Below are 24,175 nucleotides of genomic sequence, written 5' to 3' on the forward strand. Positions count from 1 at the left end.
CAAATAAGCCCATGCTCTCCGGCAGGAGCGAGTAGGAGTGCCGGAGCGATCGGCGGCAGCCATCTCTTATTCCTTTCGGAACGGGGTAGCCTGCGGCTATTCAGAGGAAAATTCAGTTTTGTTCGGCATATTCATGCATCTTTAACGCGTACGCGTGACTTTGACACGATAAGCTTTTGCGGTTTTGTGACGTCGCGCGAGAGGTAGGTAAAGTGCGTGCAGCACGAAAATTTTTACCCATAGCCGAGGGCTAATGGCAAAAAGCCGTCGAATCAGAAATAACTGTTTCTTTAGTCATGTTATGCATAATCATTATGTACAATCATATCAGATGGGGAGCTACCCCGGTTTTCGGGACGTCGCGTGACAGACAGGTGAAGTGGGGGTGGTCGAAAAACGTTTTTGACCAATCGCGGTGGGCTGATTGCAGAATTGGAATAGAAAAGTTTCGAATAGCTTTACGTTATAGTGCCCCGGAAGACGCTGGTTTTTGCAATATAGGGATGGACACTTCAGATCCATTTCTGCCGTTGGCGTCACCGTCGGCGTAGGCGTCGCCGTGAGGTTCCCGATAAAGTCCACTGGCGATAACGCCGTCGCCGCACGCCCTACGCTGTATCTGCGAGTGAAAGCCTGCGAGCGGAGCCGACGCCCGCGGCTCAATCTCGCTCGCTGGAAAGGGACGAATGCGAATTCAGAGCAAGTGCGCCGTCCTCTCTCGCGCGCCAGGCAGTCAACATTGCGAGGCGCCCGGGGGGGGGGGGGAGCGGAGGGAGGGGCGCGGCGTTCTCTACGGCTGCAACTGCGCATGTGGCGGCTGCGCTCGGTCGCGCGGCTGTACCTCGAGAGCGTACGGCGTTGAGGGGGGTGGGGAAGGGCATAGTCTAGGTGCGTCGGCGGCTCGTACCTTCGTGCGTTCTGTGTTTTCTCACCGCTTGCTTTGCGTTGAAGCGATAGACACCACGAACACGTCACTTCGCTCGCTGCTGCTGCCACGTTTACTCACGCCAGCGTTTTCACAGAAAATGTCAGCAGTCATCGAGTGTGATGTGCTCTTGTTTATAGTGCACGCTGACATCCTGCTTATTAATTGAATTAGCAAGCGGATGTTTACAAGTTAATACGGCCGATGAAAGTACTATCCTTAGTTCGTATGGCTGTTTGCTAGTTTGCTATCGTAATCGATGCTTCGCCTTTCGGGCGAAACTGCGCCTTTTTGTGTATTGCTAAGAGAAGGCCCGGTGTGAAGCTCACCACTTGCTTGCGCTCTCGGGCAATGGTCAGGCGTGGCATCTCGGCAGGCGCCGCTTTGCGCACCAAACTGCGAGACTTTCTGCTCGGCACCTCATGGCGTCTCGCAAACTCCTGGTCCGTCTCATGATCAATGACCAGCAGCTGCACTTTGGTCGGGTCCTCATGGATGTGGCCGAGTACTTCCTGGTACGTCTTGCCGTTCACCGACTTCCCGTTGACCTGCGTCCCGCATGCAGACTGAAATATGCTCGGAATTCTGGACATAGCTCTCATGCAACGGAACACAGTCAAACTCGATCCAACCACAGAATAACGCTCAGAAGAAAGTCAATAGGTCCCCTAAACAAGTAAGCACCTCAGTTGGTCCGGGATCTACATCCGGGACCAGTACGAGAGGGAGGTAGTCTCTCGATCGCCTGAGCTAATGAGGAGTTCAGAAAGTGGCAAAGAGAGACCGTGGACATCTGCTTGCGTCCTGGTCAGCTGAGGCGTTAGAACGAGTCTCACCGTGAAGCGGATGGATTGGTTTCATATCATGGCCAAGAATAATTGTGCGGTTGTGCAATTTATTTCTTTACCTTATTTAAAGTGGATCACTTACAGATGATCCACCGTCATTGTATATTTCTAGACACCGACCGGCTTTCGAAAAGCTTGTTGCTGGTACCTCTCGGTAGAATTAGCGCATAATCCAAAGTCCAACTCTAGAGTGTGTCAGGGCTGTTAAATATATGATCACAGGTCTGTACATTTTGTGGAGTTCTTTCAAACTTAAAGTAAATGATGAGGTTTGTCTACATCGTACCATACGTAACATATGATATCTAATTAACTGATCTCCACAATCACGCAAGAGCATCTTGATAAAATACGTACTTTTTCCTACAACTTTCCATCGTCCTCCTTACCATTTTACTAAGACCGTTTAGTACACTTGTTTTCTTCTAAGCGCATTTGTCCTGTACACATTGTTGTCCTATGAGAAGCAACAAAATATGGAAAAAGATTCGGCACAGCCACTCCACTCACGGTACCATAACTTTCATCTAGTATGTTCGCACAAAAAATAAGTCAAAATTAGGGTTGAGATGTCTTCCCGCGTCCTATTTTGACAGCCTTTTGCCGAAGATCAGTTCCATGACCACCGCCTCAGCGGGAACTTGGCGGACGATGATTATCAGCACGTCGCAGTACAAGAGCTTCTTTCTCGCATTTTGCCCGACGGTTGTGCGCCTTGTGCGTAGTGCGAAGAGACACCAAGGCGTTCGAAAAAGTAATTACGGTGTGTTCGATTAAATGGTGCGAAGGGAGGCTAAATTTTAATAATGCAGCAATATTTCAAGTAGAAAAAAAGTGCGGCAGAAACCATCGTCGATGATTACCCAGGTCAATACGAAGCATTTCTCCGCTTGTACGTGGAGCAAAGTCCGAAAGAAATTACGTTCTCCCGGGGAAGCACTCGTTCGAGAACCATGTGCGGGCCGTGACACCCTGGCGACGTGCGATAAGAACCAGAGGGTCGCAGACAACAAATTCCGGACCAAATTCGTCTTCAGCATATACTCTTGAAAGTATGCATCTACGTTCCACGCTGTCTAATCGGCGCCGCTTCGTCTCGGCCGCCTGTTCATTCACAGGCCTTTCGCTTGGTGTGCCGCTGTTCTTCGGCCGCACGTAGCATTTCTTGCTGCTCGCGCTTCACGGCCGCACGTATCTCGTCGATCCGTCGCTTCGGTACGCATCGGATACCTTTGTTGCCTCTGTAGAGCCTTTGCTTTCTTACGCTCGTCTTACGCATAATACTTTCTAATTCCAATTCTTATATTTCAAGGCACAGTCATATTTCCAACATAGCGCAGCTAGCGTAACCGAGCCACGTCTCTTTGTGGAGCGCGAACCCGCATCGGCGAGTGGAGCAAGGAGAGTAGGCGCCCAGAAAGCAGCGGAAGTAGCGGGGTGGAGGAGGGCGCGATGAAGAGCGCGTGCATGTGCGTGCAGCAATGAGGGGTCGAGCCAACAGCGGCCAGCAAGTGGCCGTTAGCAAATGCGAAAGACCTTCGTGCTGTTACCTCACCGCGGCGCATTGAGGCGCGTATTTCCATTCTTTTTTTTCAAGGACACAGACACGCGAGGGCTGCACCAGCTTTGTCCGACGTTTGTGCGCATGTGTGGTTTGTCACATATAGAGAATTCTGCGATGATTACGATACTCCCTAATGCAAAATTTTAGCGCAGCTCCATACGCGTTTTTATTTCGCGTGTCAATATTTTGTATTATGATTATATAGGTACGCGGTTTTGTTAGGAAGGGAACGCTATGAGTAGCGTAGGTGCGGACAATTCTTCTCGTGCGGCACGTTGCAGACAGGGCGACGTCTGGCGCCACTGCCTCGCTAATCAGGAGATCGCGAGAGGCAGTGCGTGGGCAACGCGTGGGCGCTATTCATCGCAGCCGCCGCAGACAGAGCTCCGCTCATTCAGCGCCTTGTTTCTATACAGAAGACGCACGCTACCCTGACGCCATATCGTAGCCGTCGCCTCCGCACAGCCCGCCTTGCGCGACCCTATACTTTTCTTCTGACGCTTTCGTTCCACCAACGACGAGAGTGGCCCGTCAACGCGGGTAAATCGTGCCACCAGTGTCAGCGGCAACAACATCCAGGGGAGCGTTACATCGAGCTTTACTCGCAGCCGCTCGCCATCACCCCTTTAAGGAACAGTGATCCGCGTTACACACGCTGGTACCGCAGACCGACCTCATCAAGCTGACGACGCGGACGAGCGTAGCGCTCCCCACCTCACGCCCCCGTGACCCCTCCTCCTTGGCAGCGTAGATGAGATCACCCACGCGGCTGCGGATGCTGTGGCCGCCGGGAACTCAGCGCATGCGCAAGCCATCTCCCCTCCGCTCCTCCTCCGCTTTCCACCTCATGGTTTCACTGTAGCCTCCTCCTCCGCTTCCCACCTCACGCTCTCTTCTTTCATCTATCGCTGCGCTCCACGTTCGTTTTCATATTTCGCTGTGCTCGTTGGCTCGGTTACGAGGCACGCCGACACTCAACGGAGGAACGGGCGCCCAAGAGCTACGCTATAAAAATATTCCGAACGCGTATTCGAACTACTCGAACGAGCTTGCTCCTGGGGCCCTATAACCTAAAACTATTCCAATATGTTTCTATTCCAATCTGCTGACGTCAAATTTGCGTAACCACCAACGCAAGCACCGGGCGGTCACCCGCAGGGTTGTCTGAACAGACCAATCAAACGCTCTCCTCGTTCATAGGAGGTCACTTTTGTATGCTTGAAAAACGAATAACATTGCCTACACTGAGCGGCTTGTCGTATCTATTTGGCTGACAAGAGGTGAGGAGAACGCCCAAGTGGAGAGGGATTCACTGGGGCAGAGCCAGTGCACTGAAAATTGATAACCGGATGAACAGAGTGCTGCCGGCGTCTGCGATTGGTCGGCTTTCCCTTGCTTAGCTTGTGGTGGCTGGTCAAAAATCACGGTGGCATGCAACGGAAGCTTAAGAATGACGCTAAAACTGACCCTCAGCAAAGAAGAGTTGGCAGAATGAGGTGATAAACATGCCGAAGGGGCTCGAAAACGTTACACGGCCACGCAAGAAGCTTTATTATACGCAAATACACCCATGCTCTCCGGCAGGTGTGAGTAGCCAGCACCTCAGCGATCGGCGGTAGCATCTTTTATTCCTGTCAGCTTGCGGCTATTCCGAAGAAAATTCAGTTTTGTTCGGCATATTAATGCAACTTTATCGCGTGCACGTCACTTTGACGCGATGAATTTGTGCGGTTTTGTGACGTCGCGTGACAGGCAGGGGAAGTGGGTGCAGCCCAAAAATTTTTTACCAATGGCCGAGGGCTAATAGCGAAAAGGGGTCGAATCAGAAATATTTTTTTTTCTTTTTTCTGTCAAATCATGCATAATCAGTGTGTACACATCATATCAGATGGGGAGGTATCGCGGCTTTCCTGCGGTCGCGTGACAGACAGGTGAAGTGGGCGTGGTCGAAAAAAGTATTTGACCAATCGTGGAAGGCTGATAGCAGAATTGGAATAGAAAAGTTTGGAATAGCTTTACGTTATAGCGCCCCTGCAACCGCTCCGCCACAGAAGACGAATGGAGGGATAGCTCATTCTGGAGTATATGGATCGCTTATTCTGGAGTATTTATCAGTGGCAGCGTTGTGCAGCTCGGCTATGGACAAACGGGCCTTGGCGTGTTTTCCTCCGTAGTACCTAGGCGCAGTCCCCACACTTTTCTCTCGCAGGTCACGCATACGCACGGGTGTCAGGAAGACGGCGCGTATCTTGCATGTCTGCGCCGTTGACAAAGCGGAAACACGCCACTGGCACCAAGCGCAAGATTGTCACCCTGCTCGTCCCAGCGCGTTTAGCCGTACAAGACTATGGGGCTCACGAAGTTAAGCGCATGCTTCATGATCGGCGGATTTCATTCAAGCTCAGGTCAATACAGCAATGTTCAATGCCTTCAGCGCCAGTGGCTTGCTGCATATAGAAATTAGGAAAGAAATCTGGAGGGGAGAGGAAACCTAGAAAGTGAATTGGAACCCACAAAATGCTACTAAGAGAACCGGCAGTCGTCGCTGTCCTTTTCGAAAATAAAAGGCACTGGAAATTACTATTCATTGCGTGCTTGTAGCATATATACCGAATGGATCAGGCACAAAACTGTCACCGGCCCCGCCTTAGAGACGTTGTCGTCAGAGTGCGACGTTAAGAACTATCCTGGCATAACCTCTACCCTCGATATAGCTTTCTTTCGTTTTTGTTTTTAATTCCTTTATAAGATACGAAATATTTCTATGAAAAGCAACGAAGCGATGTGTGGAGCGAGCAACGGTGACACTTGGAAGGCGTGTGAAAAAGCAAAGAGGTTCCGCTAAAGTGGTACAGGCTCCGCCGTATGTCGGCGGGCAAGGCCTTCACAAAATAAAGAACAGACGCATCAACCACCCGACTGCCATTTTAATTCTCCACCCAGTCCTCAGACGCATGCTGCGTGCTCTCCACCTCTCCCCTTCTTGGCATTGAATGTAGTCTTGAAACGAGTTTCAAAACAGTGATCAAACGTTTGCCGGCACTACTGAAATCGATTATTTCTTTCTAACGACATCGGTTACGCGTATCTGGTGCCCTTCGATGGGTTACGCAATATATGAGTGAGAAAGTTTTTTCAGGTTCTGGTCAAATGCCCCTGAAACGTTGTCGCATAACTGCGTAGTCATCGTGCCTTGGTTGGCGCCTACCTTCATTCTGGCCAACATTGCTAAAAACGCTCACCTTCACTGCACTTGCCAGCCTTCGTGCATTAACTTAATCGGTAGAACGTGTGGTATACGGACTACTACAGCTTGACATGCGACTTTTTGTGACGCAGTTGTCCGCGGTGGGTCATTAGTTTTATCCGTACACCTTAAGATTTTTCCAGAACTACGAAATCAACGCAATTTAACTGCATAAAGCGACGTATTACTTCTGAGCTTGCTAAGAATTTATTCCGTAAGAGCAAAATATCACGCTCTTTGTGCTGTTCTGTTACAGGCGACTTCAGGTACTGTCGCTCTGTAAATTTGCATTTCGCCATGCTGGCAGCGGTGCACGGTTGAAAACTACAGATAAACAGCTCTAATTTTCGCGACGTTGCTGTTATTTCGTCCGCTATCAGGGTTACTTCTAAAGCTATCGAACCTAAAACTACCTCTTTTGAGAGAAGGAGTTACGGAAAATTCCAGTAAAATGACTATCATCGGGGGACATATATACGCCTTGCCTTACTGTTATATTCCTTAGAGAGAAAAAAAAAACAAGGCGGGCAGGGGAACACGTAGGTAGTACCTCAATGATCCTGTCGTCGTTGCGCAAGCCGCCCATATCAGCAGGGCTCTGGATGTCGACTTTGGCGATGAGGAATCCGTGGCCCTTCTCGTCGGTTTTTACCTCGAAGCCGTAGCCTTTGAAGTTCGCCCATTTCTGAAGATAGCAGAGGCGAAGCCCGCGAACAACATCCTGTAGGCGCATATAGAAGAGAATGAGTAGGAATAATTCGTGCAAAGCGAAGAAAAAAAATGTTATCCAGATCCAGCGCGCACTTCGAAAACCTCTTTGTGCGAAGTTTTTGTGCAGTGGTTATTCAAATGCTGAATTTTTTTTTTTTAACGCGACAGCGTTAAGGAGCTCGTGTCGCAGAAAAGCCGGTGTCGTCGGCCGTGAGCGGAAAATGGCGGAAGGCAATTGATAAATAAAAACAACTTGCAAGATGGGAATCGAACCAGGATCTCCGGAGTGTGAGACGCTACCACTCAGCCATGAGCATTTTATTTATTTATTGCCTGTTTTGTACTACTATATCAAACAACAAATGACATTTGAGAAAACAAGATAAATTAGCAAGTTTTGAGCACCAAGTGTCAGCCCTACAGGGCTGACTATTTTAGCATTCCTTGAGCGCGGTCAAGGGTTCCACCCTTGACAGCCACGCAGGTACACAATCTTGTGCTTTCTGAATTTCTACAAATCTCGACATGCATTCTCGAAAAAGCATTCGTGCAGGGCGAGCATCTGGATCGCAGTGATACCCCGCCATACGGGCACGCCATAGACAGTGAAGGTCAACTAGCATAATAAGGTCAAAAGGTAGTCCATCATCGTTTCCTGTAGCTAAATATCTATTACCCTGTGGATCTCAAGGAAAGAGTTTTTTGATAGTCCTCTGAAGTACATTCCAAAATAAGACACCCGCCCAGCAATCTAGAAATACATGACCTATAGTTTCTGGTTTCTTACAGCTCAAGCAATGCGAGCCCCTGGGTAAGAAAAAACCACTATCTTCTAGAAAGGTTTTCACATTCAACGTACCCGTGTGAACCTTAAAAAAGAAAGACTTGGTCCCTGGCGTTACTCCAATTCTTTTCAGCTGCTTAAGCACGTCTTGCCCCTGGCCTCCACTGTATATGGTGTATATATGTAGGTCTCCCTGTGCATTGGCACAGGGAGACCTACATCGCATACACCTTTGTACAGTGTTTTACGTTTCACTGAAAAATGTACATTTGAAAATCTAACGGACAAGAACCGCGCACTTAAAATAACTTCTTTAAGAAATCCACAAACAGGACCGCTCATATTCTCTGTACAGACTGCAGAGCCAGGTAACGCGCTCCTTAGCCTCACTTGGCACACCGTGCCCAAGAAAGGATCGTTTAAGTCGTGGAAAAATAAAAACCGGTTTATGCCCTGTCTTATAAAACGGTGCGTCATTCCCAAACCTCCATCTTTAACTCGCCTGAACAAATTCGTTCGACTGCATTGTTCCCAATTCGAAGCCCACACAAATACTGCAAAGATTCGGTGCAACTTCTGTATATTTACCCTTGAACAATGCAATACCTGCATTATGTACCAGAGTTTTGCGACAAAAAAATAGATTGCAAACTGTAGCTCTTGCATACATCGACAGATGTCCCCCTTTTCACTTGTTCGCTTTTATCTGTTTCTCTTGTTTGATCTTTCCAATACTCATCGTTATTTTTGTAATATTCCTGCGGGACGCCTAGGTATTTAACGGGTGTCTTCTGCCACTAGACGTTGGCTAAAGTGGGTGGAAGGCCATTCTCCGTGCCAGAAGCCAAGGCACTTTCCCCAGTTTACCATGCTTCCAGTTAGCTTGTCGAAACCCTTCACTACAGCGATAGCTGCAGCTACACTCTCTTTATCTGTACGACAAACTGCGAGGTCGTCCGCATACGCCAGAATTTTAACTTCCGATACATTTGATCTGAAGCCGTGAATACTGCTGTTTTCATTGATGGCTAAGCACATTGTTTCTACATATATACAGAATAGAAGGGGATTCAGGGAGCAGCCCTGGCGTACAGAACGCTTTAGGTAAATATGGGGGGGGGGGGCGCACTGTCTTGATAACAATTAAACGCGTAGTGCAGTTTCGGTACGCCAAAGCTACCCCATCTCTAATGAAGGATCCGACGTTAATGTGGTCTAGGATGGCAAGTAAAATACCATGTGGTACACAATCAAACGCTTTCTCTAGATAGAGCTGTAGAATTGCTACCCCTGCTTGCATAATGTCGCAGTACTTCAACACGAACATCTTATGTATATTAGTCACAATCGACCGCCCCATAATGCCAGGTTTGGTGAGTACCAACCAATTCCTTAATTATTTCTGTAGCCGCCTTGCTAGCACTTTCATCAAGATTTTATAATCACAATTAGTGATATAGGCCTGTATCAGGAAACCAATTTTAACTTCTCTGTCTCTTCTGTCTTTGGTATTAATACAGTATGTGCTTCCCCAAATGAACGGGGCAGGACATCTAGTTTATAAGCCTCATTAAAAAGAACTGTAAGCAGATGAGACAATTCTTTTTTAAACGTCTTGTAAAACGAAGCGCTCAGACCGTCAGGCCCTGGCGACTTGCCAGGATTCAGGTCATCTACAGCCTTTTCTACTTCCGTTCGTGATATGGGTGATTCCAACTCTGTTCTGGTGTCATCTTGCCGCCGTGGCATTCTCTCAAGAAATTGTTCTTTAAACCTCTCTGCGATTTACAGGTCTAGAAGCAAAAAGCGCTTCGTAATATCGAGCAAACGCACGTCCTATGCTGTCATTGTCTGTCATTACTATCCCATTATCTTCAATAACATCTATATGGTTCCGCCGGGCGCGACTTTTTTCGAGCCCAAGTGCGCATTTCGTTGGACGTTCATCTATACCCATCGTCTAGAGGCCAGACCTCGAACGTCTAAAGTGGCGAGTGTAAAAGACGTTTGAGAAACCGTCGATTTCTAGAAAAGGTAGGTCGGAGCATGGCGCTTACATTGCGCGTCTACCTCAATGCTAGACGGCTCCGGCCCAAGCAACAAAAATACCGTGGCAAAAAGTCGGCCCGACGTCTCCGGCCGACTGCAAAACGGCTGGCCCGACCTCGGCAACCAAGGGCGGCCCAGCTTTGGGGATTGACATTGGCCTAACGTCGGCCGATCGTCGGCAATCGATGTAGGCCCGACCACTGTGGCCGACTTGGCCGACGGCGTCCCATACGAGGGCCTATCAAGGCTTTAGGTACGTAGTCAGTCGGCCAGCCGTAGGGCCATTCTATTTGGCCAACGCAGCCGAGCGCATGCCACACGCGGGCCAGCCATGGCCCTGACGACAATAATAGTCGGCATTGCACCGGCCCGGTGCTGAAAGCCGACGTTGCTTTTGACGCCCCGAATAATCGTAGCTTTTGCATCATGCATTTACAACAGCATGCGCATCATGCATCATGCTTGTGTGGTGGCCGGCATAGAAGTACCACACGAAAGCGAACGCTTTTTTGTACTTTTCATGCCACATAAATGCCAGGCAAAAGATTCTGATACAGGTCTTTATTTCTTGTAATTGTCTTAAATTGGATATGTACACCGACACGTTCACAAGTTTCAAACACTAGTTCATATTTGGTGGGCTTGAAGCAGGGTCACGGCGCCTTCTTTCATTCCGGCCTCCATCCCTGTCAGCTGCTCCAACCAACCAGCGTTTTGCGACTCCAGCCACTGATGCTAGTGAAGCGTCAGGGAACGTGCTCCTCACAAATGCTGCAAAAAAGCGGCACATATAAGAAAGCTGCCCCCGCTCTATAGTTCAGTTGGTGAGTCGCATTCCATTTGAAGAAGTGAAACAATCAAAAAGATCGTAAGTTAGATATTCACGAAACATTAAAGAAACGACAACAAAGCAATATTAGTGACGTGCAAATCAGTATCGAAGCTGTCAGGAAGAGTGGCTGGACGACACAAATCGTGTAAGTACCGGATAGTTGGTAATTTATATGTCGTTAGCAATAGGGGGAACTGAACACGGAACCATAGCAAAACACGCATACACAGTGGCTACTGTGTCTATAGGTAGCGCGGCTATTTACACCACGATAGGTCTTGTTGCTTCCCGTGAGCACTGCATAAAACAGCCGAGTTGAAACGCTGAGACAAAGAACGCGCCGGAGCCCGGAGCGCGCCAAGCGGCACAAGGAGGTGAATAGGTAAATGTGGAGAGGCAAGAGGGGAAGCTTATGGCATGATACATATACTTGCTGACATGATGGCAACGATTATAGGTCTATGTTTTGCAGAAAACAGTTAGCATACATGGGTTAAAGCAGAAACAGCATATACAGCATATATTATATGGTGAAGCAAAACAAACTCCTCAAAAGCAGTGGCAAAATATGGACGCCGCAAGTAGAACTCACTTATTACGGCATTATTTTATTAAAGAAAATGCTAATACTGGACGCAGCAAGATGCAATAAGCAGCAGCTTGTTTGAATGAAGAAAAAGAAACTAAGCATGCAATTGGTACCGATGTTCGCAACGTGCACTAGAAAGCTGATTGTTATGCCATATTTCTCACTTATATTCGTGATGGCCATGAGCTTCACGATGGCGTGCTTCCTCCCCTACGACCCTTTCCAGCTGAACTGCAGTGCAGCTTCATTTGTAAGTATGCCCTGCAGAATAGTGCTCACGGCACGACCGGTGTCCGTTCCTCCGTATCTGGAAAAAAAGTTCACCTGCACGAACCAGCGCACGTAGAGTTAAACCAGACATCCAAATACGTGGTTATCGTGGTCTGTAAAAAATAATGGCCAGGATAAGAAACGCTCTCGTTTTAAATGTTTTAACCACATAAAACAAATATATCTAGAAACAACGTTCTATGACAGAATGGCATATGGCTGCGGTATTGTATGAATGACAAAATGAAAATCAACCAAATATTAAACATGAATACATAGTTTCTCTAAAAAGAAAACACAGCATGTCATTCACCATCTGTTCCATGCTGGAATCTGAAGCTAAATATTCCTCTAAGATACGCTTTAGAGCCGCCCAAGGAAACATGAGGACAGGAAGGATAGGTTTACCGACTTTGGTCGGAATATCAGTGAAAAAAAAAAAACCATCCAGGCAGCGCGATAAATGAATACAACACATAGTTGCACAAACAAAATAGCACGCAGACTGCCACGAGACAAATGTATAGGTATACATAACGTCGAGACCGCGGTGACAAAGTATTACACGTAAACTACGAAAATGCAACAAAAGAAAAATTGAGGAAGAACTTACATATGGGCTATCCGCAGGGTTTCACATACGTGTCTTCTTGTCTGATGCTCCTAGGTCTACTCTAGTCCACATGCGGTGAAGCGCGCCACACACAATCCATTCTTACCTGCAATGCACCAGACGTATATCATACAGGTATTTACAGTTATGTTTTTTCATCTGTGGGAAGGAACGAAAGCAACTTCTAATTAATTATGACTTTTCCGCAATAATAACCAGACAAGCGTCTTACCCGATTTCTTCCCGAATGGTGATAACAGTTCCGAGCGTAGCAGGTCATTCGCACACTGTCCTTCAATTTAAGCAGTGTCGTTCCAGTGTTTCCTAGAGAAAAATTGACGAGCATACAAGACGAAAAAATAATATTAGAAATATATACATGAAAGTACGTCTCACATTTCCCTGTCCCAACTCTCGAACGCTTGATCCGTTCTCATGTAAAGCCTCTTTTTTTTTCTTCCTGTCAGAAAAAATAAGCCCGAAAAACAAGGAGTTTATCATACGTTGCAAAACCATTTACACAATACAAAGCGACCTTTGTTCACTTGAAAAAGACAGTCATGCATTACACAACGTGAAATTAAAATGCCACTTACGAGTACGCATATCTTGAACGGCGAGATACGGCGGCTCCACTGCATGGAAAGGGCTTGCGCTGTTCTTGTCCATGTCACTTTTGTGTAGTTTGCGTTTATATGCGCAGTCCATGATAGCAGAAATGCACCAACTAGTCTACCAAGAGACGCGGAACGAGCTGGCATCCAGAGCCATTTGGCGGCAACTCACGCAACTGCTTGCGCCCCCGCGCCATTTAACGGGAACTCGCCTGCGCCCCTGTGAGCAGGCGGCGTTGGCCTGACGAAGAAAAAATAGACAGCAAGGAAAGCCCCGTTTCGCTTTCTCGCCCCGTCCTCGCTGGTGGGAGCTGATGCTGACAGAGAGAATCGCCCGTCCCTGCTTTCCAAGAACCTCTTCATTCCTTCTGGGAGAGGGAGAGGCGACAGCCCAAGACGACCTCGGTTCCCCACACTTTTCCTTTTTTTTCTTTTTTCAGGCGCTTCCTGTGAGCGCGTTGCCGTTTCCTTTTGGTGTGTGTGCTGTGCACGTGCGTGCGTGCGTGTGTGTAATGAAAATCTGCGTTCTATATTTTGCAGGGATTGGTAGCTCTATACTAATATGTATATACCTTATGTGAACAATAATTTTGACCTCTTCAACGCGTCGAACAGTACTTTGGGTGCTATGTACGTTAGCATGTAGGTTCTGTTTTCTTGTTTGGGAGTATTGTACAAATATCGTATAATCTTGATTGGTTTCCTTTTGTACTTGCTCAGTATTGTATACCTGTTATTACCGGGTGCAATTGTCTTTGTTTTAAAAGTGTCGCTGTAAAGGCTCTGCCAAGCGAAAGGGGGCTGCGGCTTTGTCAATCTGTATCTGACAGCTTTTTCTGCGCCTCTGCTGTCTGTACCTTTACAAGGCAGAAATAAATAATTTGAATTTTAATAAGTATTTATCGTCAAAGCATCACGTCTATATGTGCACGAAGTTCGATAGGTGCATGCATGCATACACAGTCAATACGCTTTCCAGAGAGCTTTGCACGAAAATGGTAGATATGCTTCACAGGAGACGGCGCTTGAAAAAACACTCATGATATACCATGAATTTATTAATTCTTAACTGCTTGATTGTTGAACGTCATTAGTTAATTGAGCGAAAATTGGAAGAATTTGATCTAACTCTAGTTCTTCCCAATCAAATCCACGTCGACAGCAGAAATGCTCTATTTTATGATTTACATTGATTGGCATGCAGCCTTAATTATTCTTAGACGAATCGACAATAGCTAGAAAAATTGCAGATTTTGACATCTCTTCACAATTCGCCTTCGTATAATCGTTTCTTTCACCCTTCCCAGAGAAAACATCCAACTGAAATGTTTCCTAGAACTGTATAGTCCACGAGTCGCCTGCGCTTAGTTCGTTTGAAGATTTTTTCTGTGCTGCGACAGGGCCGTTTACAATTAACGCGCCGTTCGCGAACAATTTTGCTTGACTCTTTCTGCAGTTCAGATGACTATTACGAGAACTGTCTAATGCAATATCCACTTGATTAAATTTTGTTCCCCGTTAAATAGTTATTTTCTCGATAGTTTAACTACAAAAGAAGAAAGCAATAATGAACGACACAATAGTGTTGCAAACATATCCGTTTTTGAAGTATTGAAATCTTGTGCTTTTTGGTAAAGCAAATGTAATACTTACGCGATATGTCTTCTTCTTGCGACTTGCACACTGGTCTCCACGTACTCTTGCTCTCATAATAGTGGTCGTTGCATGCGCACCCGCATATATGGCGAAAATAAATTTGATTCTGATTTCATTATTCACTCTAATTACTAGAGTTCTATCAGTCCAGAACAAAACACAGAACCATCCTTTAGCCGGAAGGTGATCTAACTGCCAGATGAACTGTCACTAACGTCTGTATGTGATGGTTGCTGTTTTTCCCCGTGTGATGAACCGCCGTCATCGCTTTTGTATAGCTGGTATATATTCCGTCATTATATATGTTCGTCCTTCAACATTTGTTACGCAAAAGCAACAACAACAAAAAATTGCTGCCTCTCACTTCTTCAAAGCACTGCGCAGCCTGTCGGAACGCACTGGCGCGTGTGAACGCATGGCCTGAAGGTTCAATTTCAAAGTGTTGTTCAATTGCTGCCTGAACCACTCGTGAAGACCTTTCGTGCCCCGTTACTTTATTATGCTAGCTTTTCTTGTGACCGATGACAAGACATTAAATTTGGCGGCCTCTGCAAGACTAAGCTGCACCAACACAGCTTCTTAAATATACGAATTGGCTCAGCGGCTGTCGGACAGTGTGCATGGTCCCTTGTGGCACGTCACTAAAAAACTAATTAAACGCTTAGCGTACATGCACAAAATGACGCGACCACTAATATAACATGAGAGGGGACTTTCGGTCTCACAAAAAAAAACGATATATATATATATATATATATATATATTACACGAAGTGCGCATGCGCACAAGCATGATGCATGATGCATGCGCATCATGCATCATGCTTCAGGTATCACGCTGTTCCACCAGCTTTTTTGACTTCCTTTTTGTTTTCCAACAAACGTGTTGCTTCTCCTTCCTAATTTCTCTCGTCATTACATTTAGAAGCTCACTGTATTCCCACTTTTTGCTTGGCCATTTGCCGTGTTCTTTCTCGACTCCCGCGGCTATATTTGTTATTTGTTGAGCGTTCAAATTTGGACTGGCCATTCTTCGCTCCGTGCTCTCCTTCACAACTACATATCCCATTTTCAAAATGGTGCGTTTATGGCCAGTCCTTGTGTTACTACAGTCTTACTCGCCAATGGCTCAACTTATCTCAACTGATCTGAACTTATCATAAATATCTTCCGTCATCAGACAGTAACCAATAGTCGATTGCCTATTTCCAACTTCCCATCTGATCTGACCATCAGATTTACGGCCCGCAATTACGATAACGAGGTTACGTTGCTCACAAAGGTCCAGCAATAACTTCCTGTTGTTGTCGGTATAAACGTCTAGATCCTGTATGTGGGCATTCATGTCACCTAACAGGGTAATTTCGGCATTATTTCCGAAAACGCCTAATATCAGCACTTAGGCATTCCGCTAAGCCTTGGTTCTTCTCTCTGCAATGTTTTCTCGTTCATAAATACGTTAAGCCCAGCCAAGTTTTATTTCCACTCATTGTGCCTGAAAACCAAAGATGCCCTTGACACTTTGAATATGCTTTTTCCCATTTGAACATTCCGGCCCCCCTCCCTTTCCTTTCGATTTAGTTCTGTTGCAACCTTCCCAAACATAATTCTCAATGACTGGTGCATCTTTTAAGTCTCTAAGGTGCGTTTTTTATAATCGCATACACCCCGATTTGTTCTCTATTTAACTGCTCCTCAATTTAAAAGCGCTTTTCCTTTCTTCTGGCGCCCTGCATGTTTATGCAGCCTATTGCATGGCGAGCTCGCTTTTTTTTTCCGCCTTTCTCTGTGGTACTAATCTGAGGTACCGCCACCTACCGGCCGTGGCCACTCAGACAGACCTCAAATGGCAGCTAGAAAAGGGCTTTGTCTTTTAGTTTCCGCGTAACAGAATTATGTTTTCCCGCATACTCGATTTGCAATCCGAAGTTACCATGTCTGAAGCTTGTGCTTAAGTTGTATTTTACGCATTTTCTGACAATTTACCCTCAAAGATTCATTTAGTTCCATAAGGCTCTTGCGCTTGGCGGGGGCCATGTATGCTGCACTTCCGTATACATGCGTGCCCGCGTTACGTACGTCGCTTGTGGTGTAGTGGTGGTTGGTTTCTGAGTAACGTCGTCTAACGTCGGCAATCGTTTCGTTGTACATCCACTTTCACAGGGTGCAATGGAGGAGGGCTTTCTTTTTTCTTTTTTTTTTTTTGCTAAGAACACTGCAGGGAACCTGCTGAGAAATATGCGCACAAAGCCACAAACGTGCGAAACCCGCGCACAGCGTAGGCAGAATGTAGCTGTGATACCTTACGTTCACACACTATCCCACAATTTGGAAAAGGTGGCTCAGCGTTACGAGTGTTCGCTGCTCCCCATAAGCTGTAAAAGCTTTGTAGAATGACCGACCCGGAAGCAAGCCAGTAACTTGACTGCGGCATAAAGCACAGGCCGCCTTTTATTGAATACGCATAAGGGGTAGTCTATGAAATTCTTTTAAGGTGCGGAATAGTGTACATTGGCCATACTGGGAGATGTGTTAATGATAGGTTAAGGAAGCACGCAAACAATGTAAAAAAATCCACGTGAAGGAAAAGATTTCGAAGGTTTTCTGGCAAGTCATTGTCTGACTTGCAGGGACTGTTCGCCCGACCTTGTAAACACTTTCGTTATTAAGAAGAGTAAAACTCGTGTTATACGGGAAATCGCAGAATCTGAACCGATTTCTAGAAGTGAACTTGAACTTTATTTCCATCATCGATGGAGGAGAGAAAAAAAAGCTGTGTAAGCATGGGGATGTGTCAACATGGCATCCATCACGCTGTCAGACAAATAGTTGGCATATTAACGAATGCGCAGATGATTACACCGGGCTCGGACAGCATGTATATATTCGTGATTCATTCACAATAAATGTTTTTGGAAGTTCAGCACCCATCCTTGTCCTCTCGTCTCCGTCCGTGTCTTCTTGCGCTACCGCCTTTTCAAATTCTTAGGATATATCACGCACTTTCCACTGTGTGTTTTGCGGGGCAAGGAGTAGTATACGCGCGCCGGCGCGTTTCGGCGGCAGGGAGCCCGCTCCTCTCCCCAGCCCCGCTGTAACATGATCGCCGCCTGCACGGCATGAATGGTCCCCGCCTGCTCTCGCGCGACGTGTTGGTGGGGGGAGTGAGGGGGCTGTGTTCGTCTTTACATTCGGGGTCGCGGAAACCAGGCGGTTCGCTTGCCGCCGAACTCACAACTTTCTTTACCAGTGATCCAAGAAGAAGCTGAAAAAGAAAGAAAAAAAAGGCCAGAACAAGTTTCGTCCCCTCAGGCTCCGGAGAAAAGCATTCCGTCCGCAAGCAGCAGCGCGAGTTCGAAAAGAAAGGAGACTTCACAGTCTCGAGCAGCGCCGCGCCGTCCGTCACGAATCACCCGAAGAAGATGGCACATGCTCAGTCTGAAGGATTAGACTGAATTGCGCGCAGCCAGTGGCACATAGCGAATGATAAATCATGAATCTGAACATAAAGCACTATTCCATTAAGAGGTCGGTGTGCTGTATATGAGCCGAAATCATACGTGTTAGATTTTTTATGAAGGAACGTATTTTTTGTTGCACCGAAGAGAAACGCGCTTACTGCGAGGATACAGTTGTCTGTTATGTATGAGTGCCTAACAGAGCGCTTGCCAGCCCAACTGGAAAACCGGCAAGCGGCGTGCCGAGTGTCAAATCGGCAGCCCGCACCATGAGGGAAAACCTTGCATTGCTATTTGAAAATCGCCCACGCGGAAACTATGCGAGAAAACCTGGGCGAGCGCGAAGTGCTCCTGCAGAAGCGTGCAACAGAGAAAGTCTTGCTGGGACGCACTCGTAAAAAGGGATCCTCGAGCCTTTGGCAAACCATTTCTTGAAAGAAGAAACAAAAATTTAGAGAATGGGTAGTGGGACTCGGTGCCGTAGCAGATGAATTGCGCCGTCGTAGCAGCCAAATCATTTCTACTAAAAGGAAGAAAAGATTGGCTGAGAAGATTTCGAGATTGTGTTGCTGTAGGTGCAACACCGAAGTTATACTATTGATGCATTTACGTTTCACAGTCCCGTAGCAAAGCAGGAACAGAAAACCCCTGGCGCTCCCCAGTCATCTCCTGCAAAATGAAGACATCAGCACTTTTATTAGGGGAAGTTAATTCTTAGTATGTCGCATAACGTTTGCTTGGGCTATTTGGCTCATGGGAAACATCATGGCGTGAAAGACGAGGACACAGGGCTCATTCTGTTTCTAGTCCTCTTTTTTTCTTGCGCCACTGTTTTTTTGTTTCCAGCGGTTTCCACATAATATGCATTTTCCTAACCGTAGTTCTATTCTTGGTTCAATACAATTCGCGTTCGCCTTTTGGCAAATGCTCAGCGTGCGTTCAGTGTTATCACCTCGTCGCGCATGTTCTTCCGAAATTTTAAATTGTGAATTCATATCGGACCAATTCATTTTGAGTAAACAATATATCTGCGCCAGCTGTAGTAAATAGATGTTTAACTAGTTTTCTGACACTTTCCTTACGTCAAATATACAAAAGAGGAGGATACGAATAGTCTTGCCGTGATAAATGAAATAGAAAAAATTCACTGTGGAGCAAGGCCTGCATTAGTTTTTTCTGTTTGGGAATGAAAGCATCACCGCTCGGTACTGCCTGCTGAGCGGAATTCAAGGACTCCTAGCTCCACAGTCTGTAATAATTCGCATAAGTTAACTTCAGGCTGAGCATACGTATGTTCTGGTGCACTTGTCGTTCACACGAGTGAAAGCGCTATTAGTTGATGCAAAAAGGAGCTTGAGGGAGGCAAAGAAAGATGCCAAGCATCGTAAAACGCGTCTCTTTTTAGTGGTGGCTGAATGCACTGGGTGGGGAAGGCGCCTCTGTGTTGCACCTCTTGGCGCGGAGGCGAAGAGTCCGGGTGGAAGAGGGGGGTGACGTTTGTGGAGAGGAGACGCTTGTGGGAGGGAGTAGGAGGAAAACTAGCAGTGCAGCGAATGTGGCAGCGCGCCGAGGGCAGCGGTAACAGAGCGATGCGATGTCTGGTCGCACTAACCGCTTCAGCGCTCCGCCCCAGAGATTCGTCGGCGCTCTATGATGGCATCTCGGAGGCCATGTTTAGGGCGGTAGGTACAAGTTTAATTTAGTGACGTTTGCTTTGTTAAACCCCAAATATTTCTAGAAGTTTAGTGTTTAAATTACAGTAAAAAAGAATTAGCGAAAATTCATAATATATACCACAGCCCACGTGAAATTCCGCATGTTTACAGAATTAATCCTTGCAAGCATCCCGAGAATTTCCCTTAAAGAAGCATGGCAGGTTAATTCACATATTTACGCGTTCAACGAGTTTCATATTGCTTCAGAAAACGGTCCCGCACACATATGTCGCTGTTTCTGAACGCATTGCGCTATAATGCAGCTGTGTATATGTAATAGTCACGAAAAGTATAAATTCTGTAAGCATAACAATGTATTACCTTCACCTATAATAAATTTCCCTAGTGAGAACTTTATAAGTATAGACCGACAGACAGGAATTGATATAAAAATTAAATTATGCTACTCATCGGCCTCGGGCGTCGGTCCGACGCGTTGCCATCGTACCGAGCCGGCGACCAACTGGCGGGTCGGAAGTCAGTCTGACAGAGAGGTTGGCAAGACGCCCTCTGCCGACTGCCCGCCGGTAAAGGCGGCGGCCGTTGTCATACCGACCTCTCGCCAACCTTCGCTGGCCAATATAGTCGTTTGACGATCATTTCCCGACGATCGGCCAAGCAGCGGCAGTTGGCCAAGGTTGCTTGGGGGGACTGCCCGGTGAGACGGTCTCACCACTTTGCGAAAGTGGCTTGTCGTCAACTTTTCTATCCGCCGTGGCCCCAGGCCCTTGCCCTGAGGTTCGTGCGCCTACCCATTGGTGTCTTCGCAGGCGGTCCCTCGACGCTTAGCGCGCCGACCTTGTCTTCTTGGCTTTTAACTGCCGAGCTGACGCCAGTACTCCCCGCGACGCCGTTGGCGTTCGGTGACACGCCGACAACGTGAGCACTTGAACTATGAGGGACGCTTTTCGCGGCTCCCCGTTTAGACACTTCGAGTGTGGGAGCTTCGGCTACTTGAGAACTTACATCTTGTGCAGAATCGTCTGTTCCCTCAACCGTTTTTGCCGCAGAGTCCGGCGGGCTGTGCACTGTCTCTGATCGATTTTCACTTGCTGGAGATGAGCATCGCAATGTGGTCCAGTTGTGATCACATCCCCGCTACCCTTCGCTGCGTCCTCCGCCTCGGTGACGTCCATAATGTGCACCGTTGAATCCTGATCACCGGCTGTTCCGGTCACCGCGGCGTAGGAACGAACGCAGTCGGCGTCGACATGACCGAAACGCCGACAGCGTGAGCAACGTGGCACCTTTCACTCGCGACGCACATGTCCCGAACCATGGCGGCGCAAGCACTGCATAGGCCGACCTGGTGCAACCAACAGCGCTAGTTCACCGGCGAGGCGAATCTGGTGTTGTAGGTCGTCAACCTTGAGACCACTCTTGAGCTTCAGGAGCACATTCCGGGTAGTCTAACCTTTCTTGTTCACTCCCTCCACACGCCAGCGTTCCCGAGTAACCTCGGTCACCTTGCCAAACGCCGCCAACGCCGTACGCACGTCGGCGTCCGCCACGCCGTGTAGCAACCAATGAAGCCTCACCTGCTGCTCCTGCGGGTCGATAACGAGACAAGTCGCCCCTTGACCTGAAGTTCTTTCAATCCAGCCAACCGCTTCGTCGCCTCTGCACTGTTTAATGTCACGGCCCACACATAGTTGATCTGGTAGACAACCAAAGCCACAACCAGTGGCGTAGCAACAGGGGGGGCCGGGGGGCCGTGGGCCCCGGGTGCAAGGGGCCAGAGGGGGGGGGGGGGGGTGTCATATATACGTCTGAAGATACCCGGAAATTGTCGATATCCTCGCCTTCCTCGACTACAGCCGGGGGGGGGGGGGGGGGTGACAGAAGACCTATGGGCCCCGGGTGCCAGACGACCTAGCTACGCCACTGGCCACAACGTCAGGGAGCAGCCGTTCCTTGTGCAAAGCATCCCGGGAATCTTCGACCCTGAAGGGCCGCACTCGAACATTTCCGTGCAAGAACAATGTGTTCGAAACGACTCGTCCTGTTGGCAAATGCGGCAAAATCTCAATATCCTTGTCGAATTCAGCTACCATCCTATCACCGCGTCTCGGGTGGGCCGCTGAGACCGCTCGTGAAGAGCCGACATTCCGCGTCCGCTCACCTCAGTGGCTGAAGAGGAAGTCACTCAGCCATGAGTTCGATGCTTCAAAGCGGGACAAAAGCGCCTCTAGTGAATGCGGTATTGCCTTAGAAACGTGCCGTATAAAGTTATACGGCGGTGTATATTGGTAATCATGAGCATGTAAATTACAGAAGTTGCAGTTAAACGCGTAGCGAAGTACGTTTCCGCTACATTTCTTCTGCACTTGTCGCGCACGCAGAGCCATCTTGCGGCAAACACAAAAGACCCCTCTTCGCAAAGTACGGCGCTGCTCCGACCGGTGGCGCGCCACTCGCCCGCGCGACGCGGCTCCTCTTTCCGCTCACAGCGCGATTCCTAGGTGCAGCGTCCGATGCGGGACGCCTCTGACATGAACGCTGCGCCAGGCCCCGCACACTCTCAAGTTCAACAAATGGCCACAGAGGGCGAAAAATCAATGGAGGCGTGTTTCAGCGTAAGCGCGCAAGTGGAGCTACTGTAATTTGGTCGCATCGTTTAATTTGTGCTTCTTCTGCTAGGGGCGCTGAACATACTAATTTTTTTACTCTACACAAACCATTGACATAAACAATCGAGGTGTCTAAGGATGTTTCTTTACCTCAGGAAAATAGGCAGTTGATTTTTTTTTAAATTTGATTGTTGAAGCTGCTTTTTAGTCATAGCGTCAAGGTTTTTGTACTTGATTAACCACCGACAGCCGACAGCCTATTGGCATCGATGTGTTTCCTGGCCGTTGGCGTTCGAATACTACGGCGGTAAAACATTTTCGAAAGCATGCTGGTTTCGTCTGCGAGTCATTACATAGACTTGCTGTAAAGAGGTCTACTCTTGGCAAAAAATAGTGCCTCATTTTGTTTAGGCGTTGATTATCATAAGGAATGCGGCGGAGGTTGAGGAAGTACGCTTGAAGGTACGTTTTTATGCCGTTGATCTCCATAACACCGTAACTACGCAAACCGATGTCACAGAACACCCGATGCATCATTGTGTGTTCTCCGTCATCCCTTGTTTGCTGTACGCCTACTAATTCTTCATTTCTTCTTCAAGTGTTGTATCCTCCTTTTGTCCTTGTTCTCTTGTGCTTCACTTACAGTATGTCGTTCCGTCAGCTGTAATGCGCATTTGCAAAACCAATACGTTTGATAAGACGCAGTGGTTATGATAATTTCACTACACATGTATTAAGCTGGCACATATGGTTCAGATACAGATACCTGTATGCGGACTTGCACGACGTTGATGCGGAGATTAGGGTAATTATGACACCCGTAAGGAAGAGGCAGCTGACGGCCGTAAGCTGTTGCGTTCTTTCCGCCAAACTACCCGGCCTGGTAGTGCTGTAAAGATGCTGTATAAAAGTGACACGCGGTGACAGGGAAATCATTATACTTAGCAGCCGACCGTACGTTTTGTAGCTTAGGTCTTCTTGTGCGTTTGTGGTACCCTTATTAATGAGCCATTTCTTGACTATGTTCTTGACTATGTAACCGGGTTTGTGTGGATGCGTAGACGTGTGCTTTTTGTTGTACTTGTAAAATGAAAATAAAATACTTTCAAGCTTACTCAATCTTTGGTGTCGAGTGCGTTTATTCCAGTCGAGGCCATCGTGCCACCTGGAAACCGCATTCTGTCAGTAGCCCTACACGAAATGCAACAGCTGGAGCGCGGCGGCACAACTCGGGGTAACGGCGGCGTAATAAACGAAAAACCGCTCGGGATGCCCTCAAAAGTCAGTTCAGAGTGTGCCTTAACTCGATATGACTTAGCGCTACATGTATTCTGCTGCGCCTCGATCGTGCTCCCGCCAGTTTGGTTGCTGTGAGGCAAACGTAGCGCCTACATATATATTTAGGCGCTAGGTTTGCCACATAGCAACTAAACTGGCGGGAGCACGATCGAGGCGCAGCAGCCAGAAACCTAGTAAAGCCACAGAACACCTGGTAAAGCGGCCATACCGTGCAAAACCCCGTTTCCGTTTCCGGTTGTACAGCGCCACCTGTGGTCACATACTTTAGTTCACGACGCCACCGCTACGCTTATTTCCGTAGCACTGTGGAAGGTACAGTTTCCCTTCTCTAAGTTTGTATAGGTGTTCTGTGGCTGCGCCGTGTCGCGTCTGGGGGGAAAGCATCCCCTGCGATGTGTGCCGGGCAGCTGGCGAGGAGTCATGCGTATGCGT

At 47.7% G+C, this 24,175-nt stretch overlaps 1 protein-coding gene and 1 long non-coding RNA gene across 5 annotated transcripts; both read right to left on the bottom strand.

Moving 5' to 3' along the window:
• Positions 1 to 1,164: 1,164 nt before the first annotated feature.
• LOC142574617 (Na(+)/H(+) exchange regulatory cofactor NHE-RF2-like) lies at positions 1,165 to 20,688 on the bottom strand. The gene is made up of 3 exons (XM_075683660.1): positions 20,627 to 20,688; positions 7,135 to 7,305; positions 1,165 to 1,473 (listed from the first exon to the last, which is right to left on the bottom strand). Exons 2-3 carry the CDS (start codon positions 7,168 to 7,170, stop codon positions 1,165 to 1,167), a joined length of 345 nt encoding a protein of 114 aa, XP_075539775.1. The 5' UTR covers positions 7,171 to 7,305; positions 20,627 to 20,688.
• On the bottom strand, positions 10,527 to 13,219 carry LOC142576026 (uncharacterized). Of its 4 annotated transcripts, none has more exons than XR_012826758.1 (5): positions 13,029 to 13,219; positions 12,829 to 12,892; positions 12,433 to 12,756; positions 11,714 to 11,873; positions 10,527 to 10,899 (listed from the first exon to the last, which is right to left on the bottom strand). It is a non-coding gene; the product is annotated as an uncharacterized LOC142576026 (long non-coding RNA). The 4 variants fall into 4 exon arrangements; XR_012826759.1 differs by having other exon boundaries at positions 12,433 to 12,538; positions 12,665 to 12,756; positions 12,829 to 13,219; XR_012826757.1 differs by having other exon boundaries at positions 12,433 to 12,591; positions 12,665 to 12,756; positions 12,829 to 13,219.
• Positions 20,689 to 24,175: the final 3,487 nt, after the last annotated feature.

This window comes from Dermacentor variabilis, chromosome 3, assembly GCF_050947875.1.
Source record: "Dermacentor variabilis isolate Ectoservices chromosome 3, ASM5094787v1, whole genome shotgun sequence".
Classification (NCBI taxonomy): Eukaryota; Metazoa; Arthropoda; class Arachnida; order Ixodida; family Ixodidae; genus Dermacentor; species Dermacentor variabilis.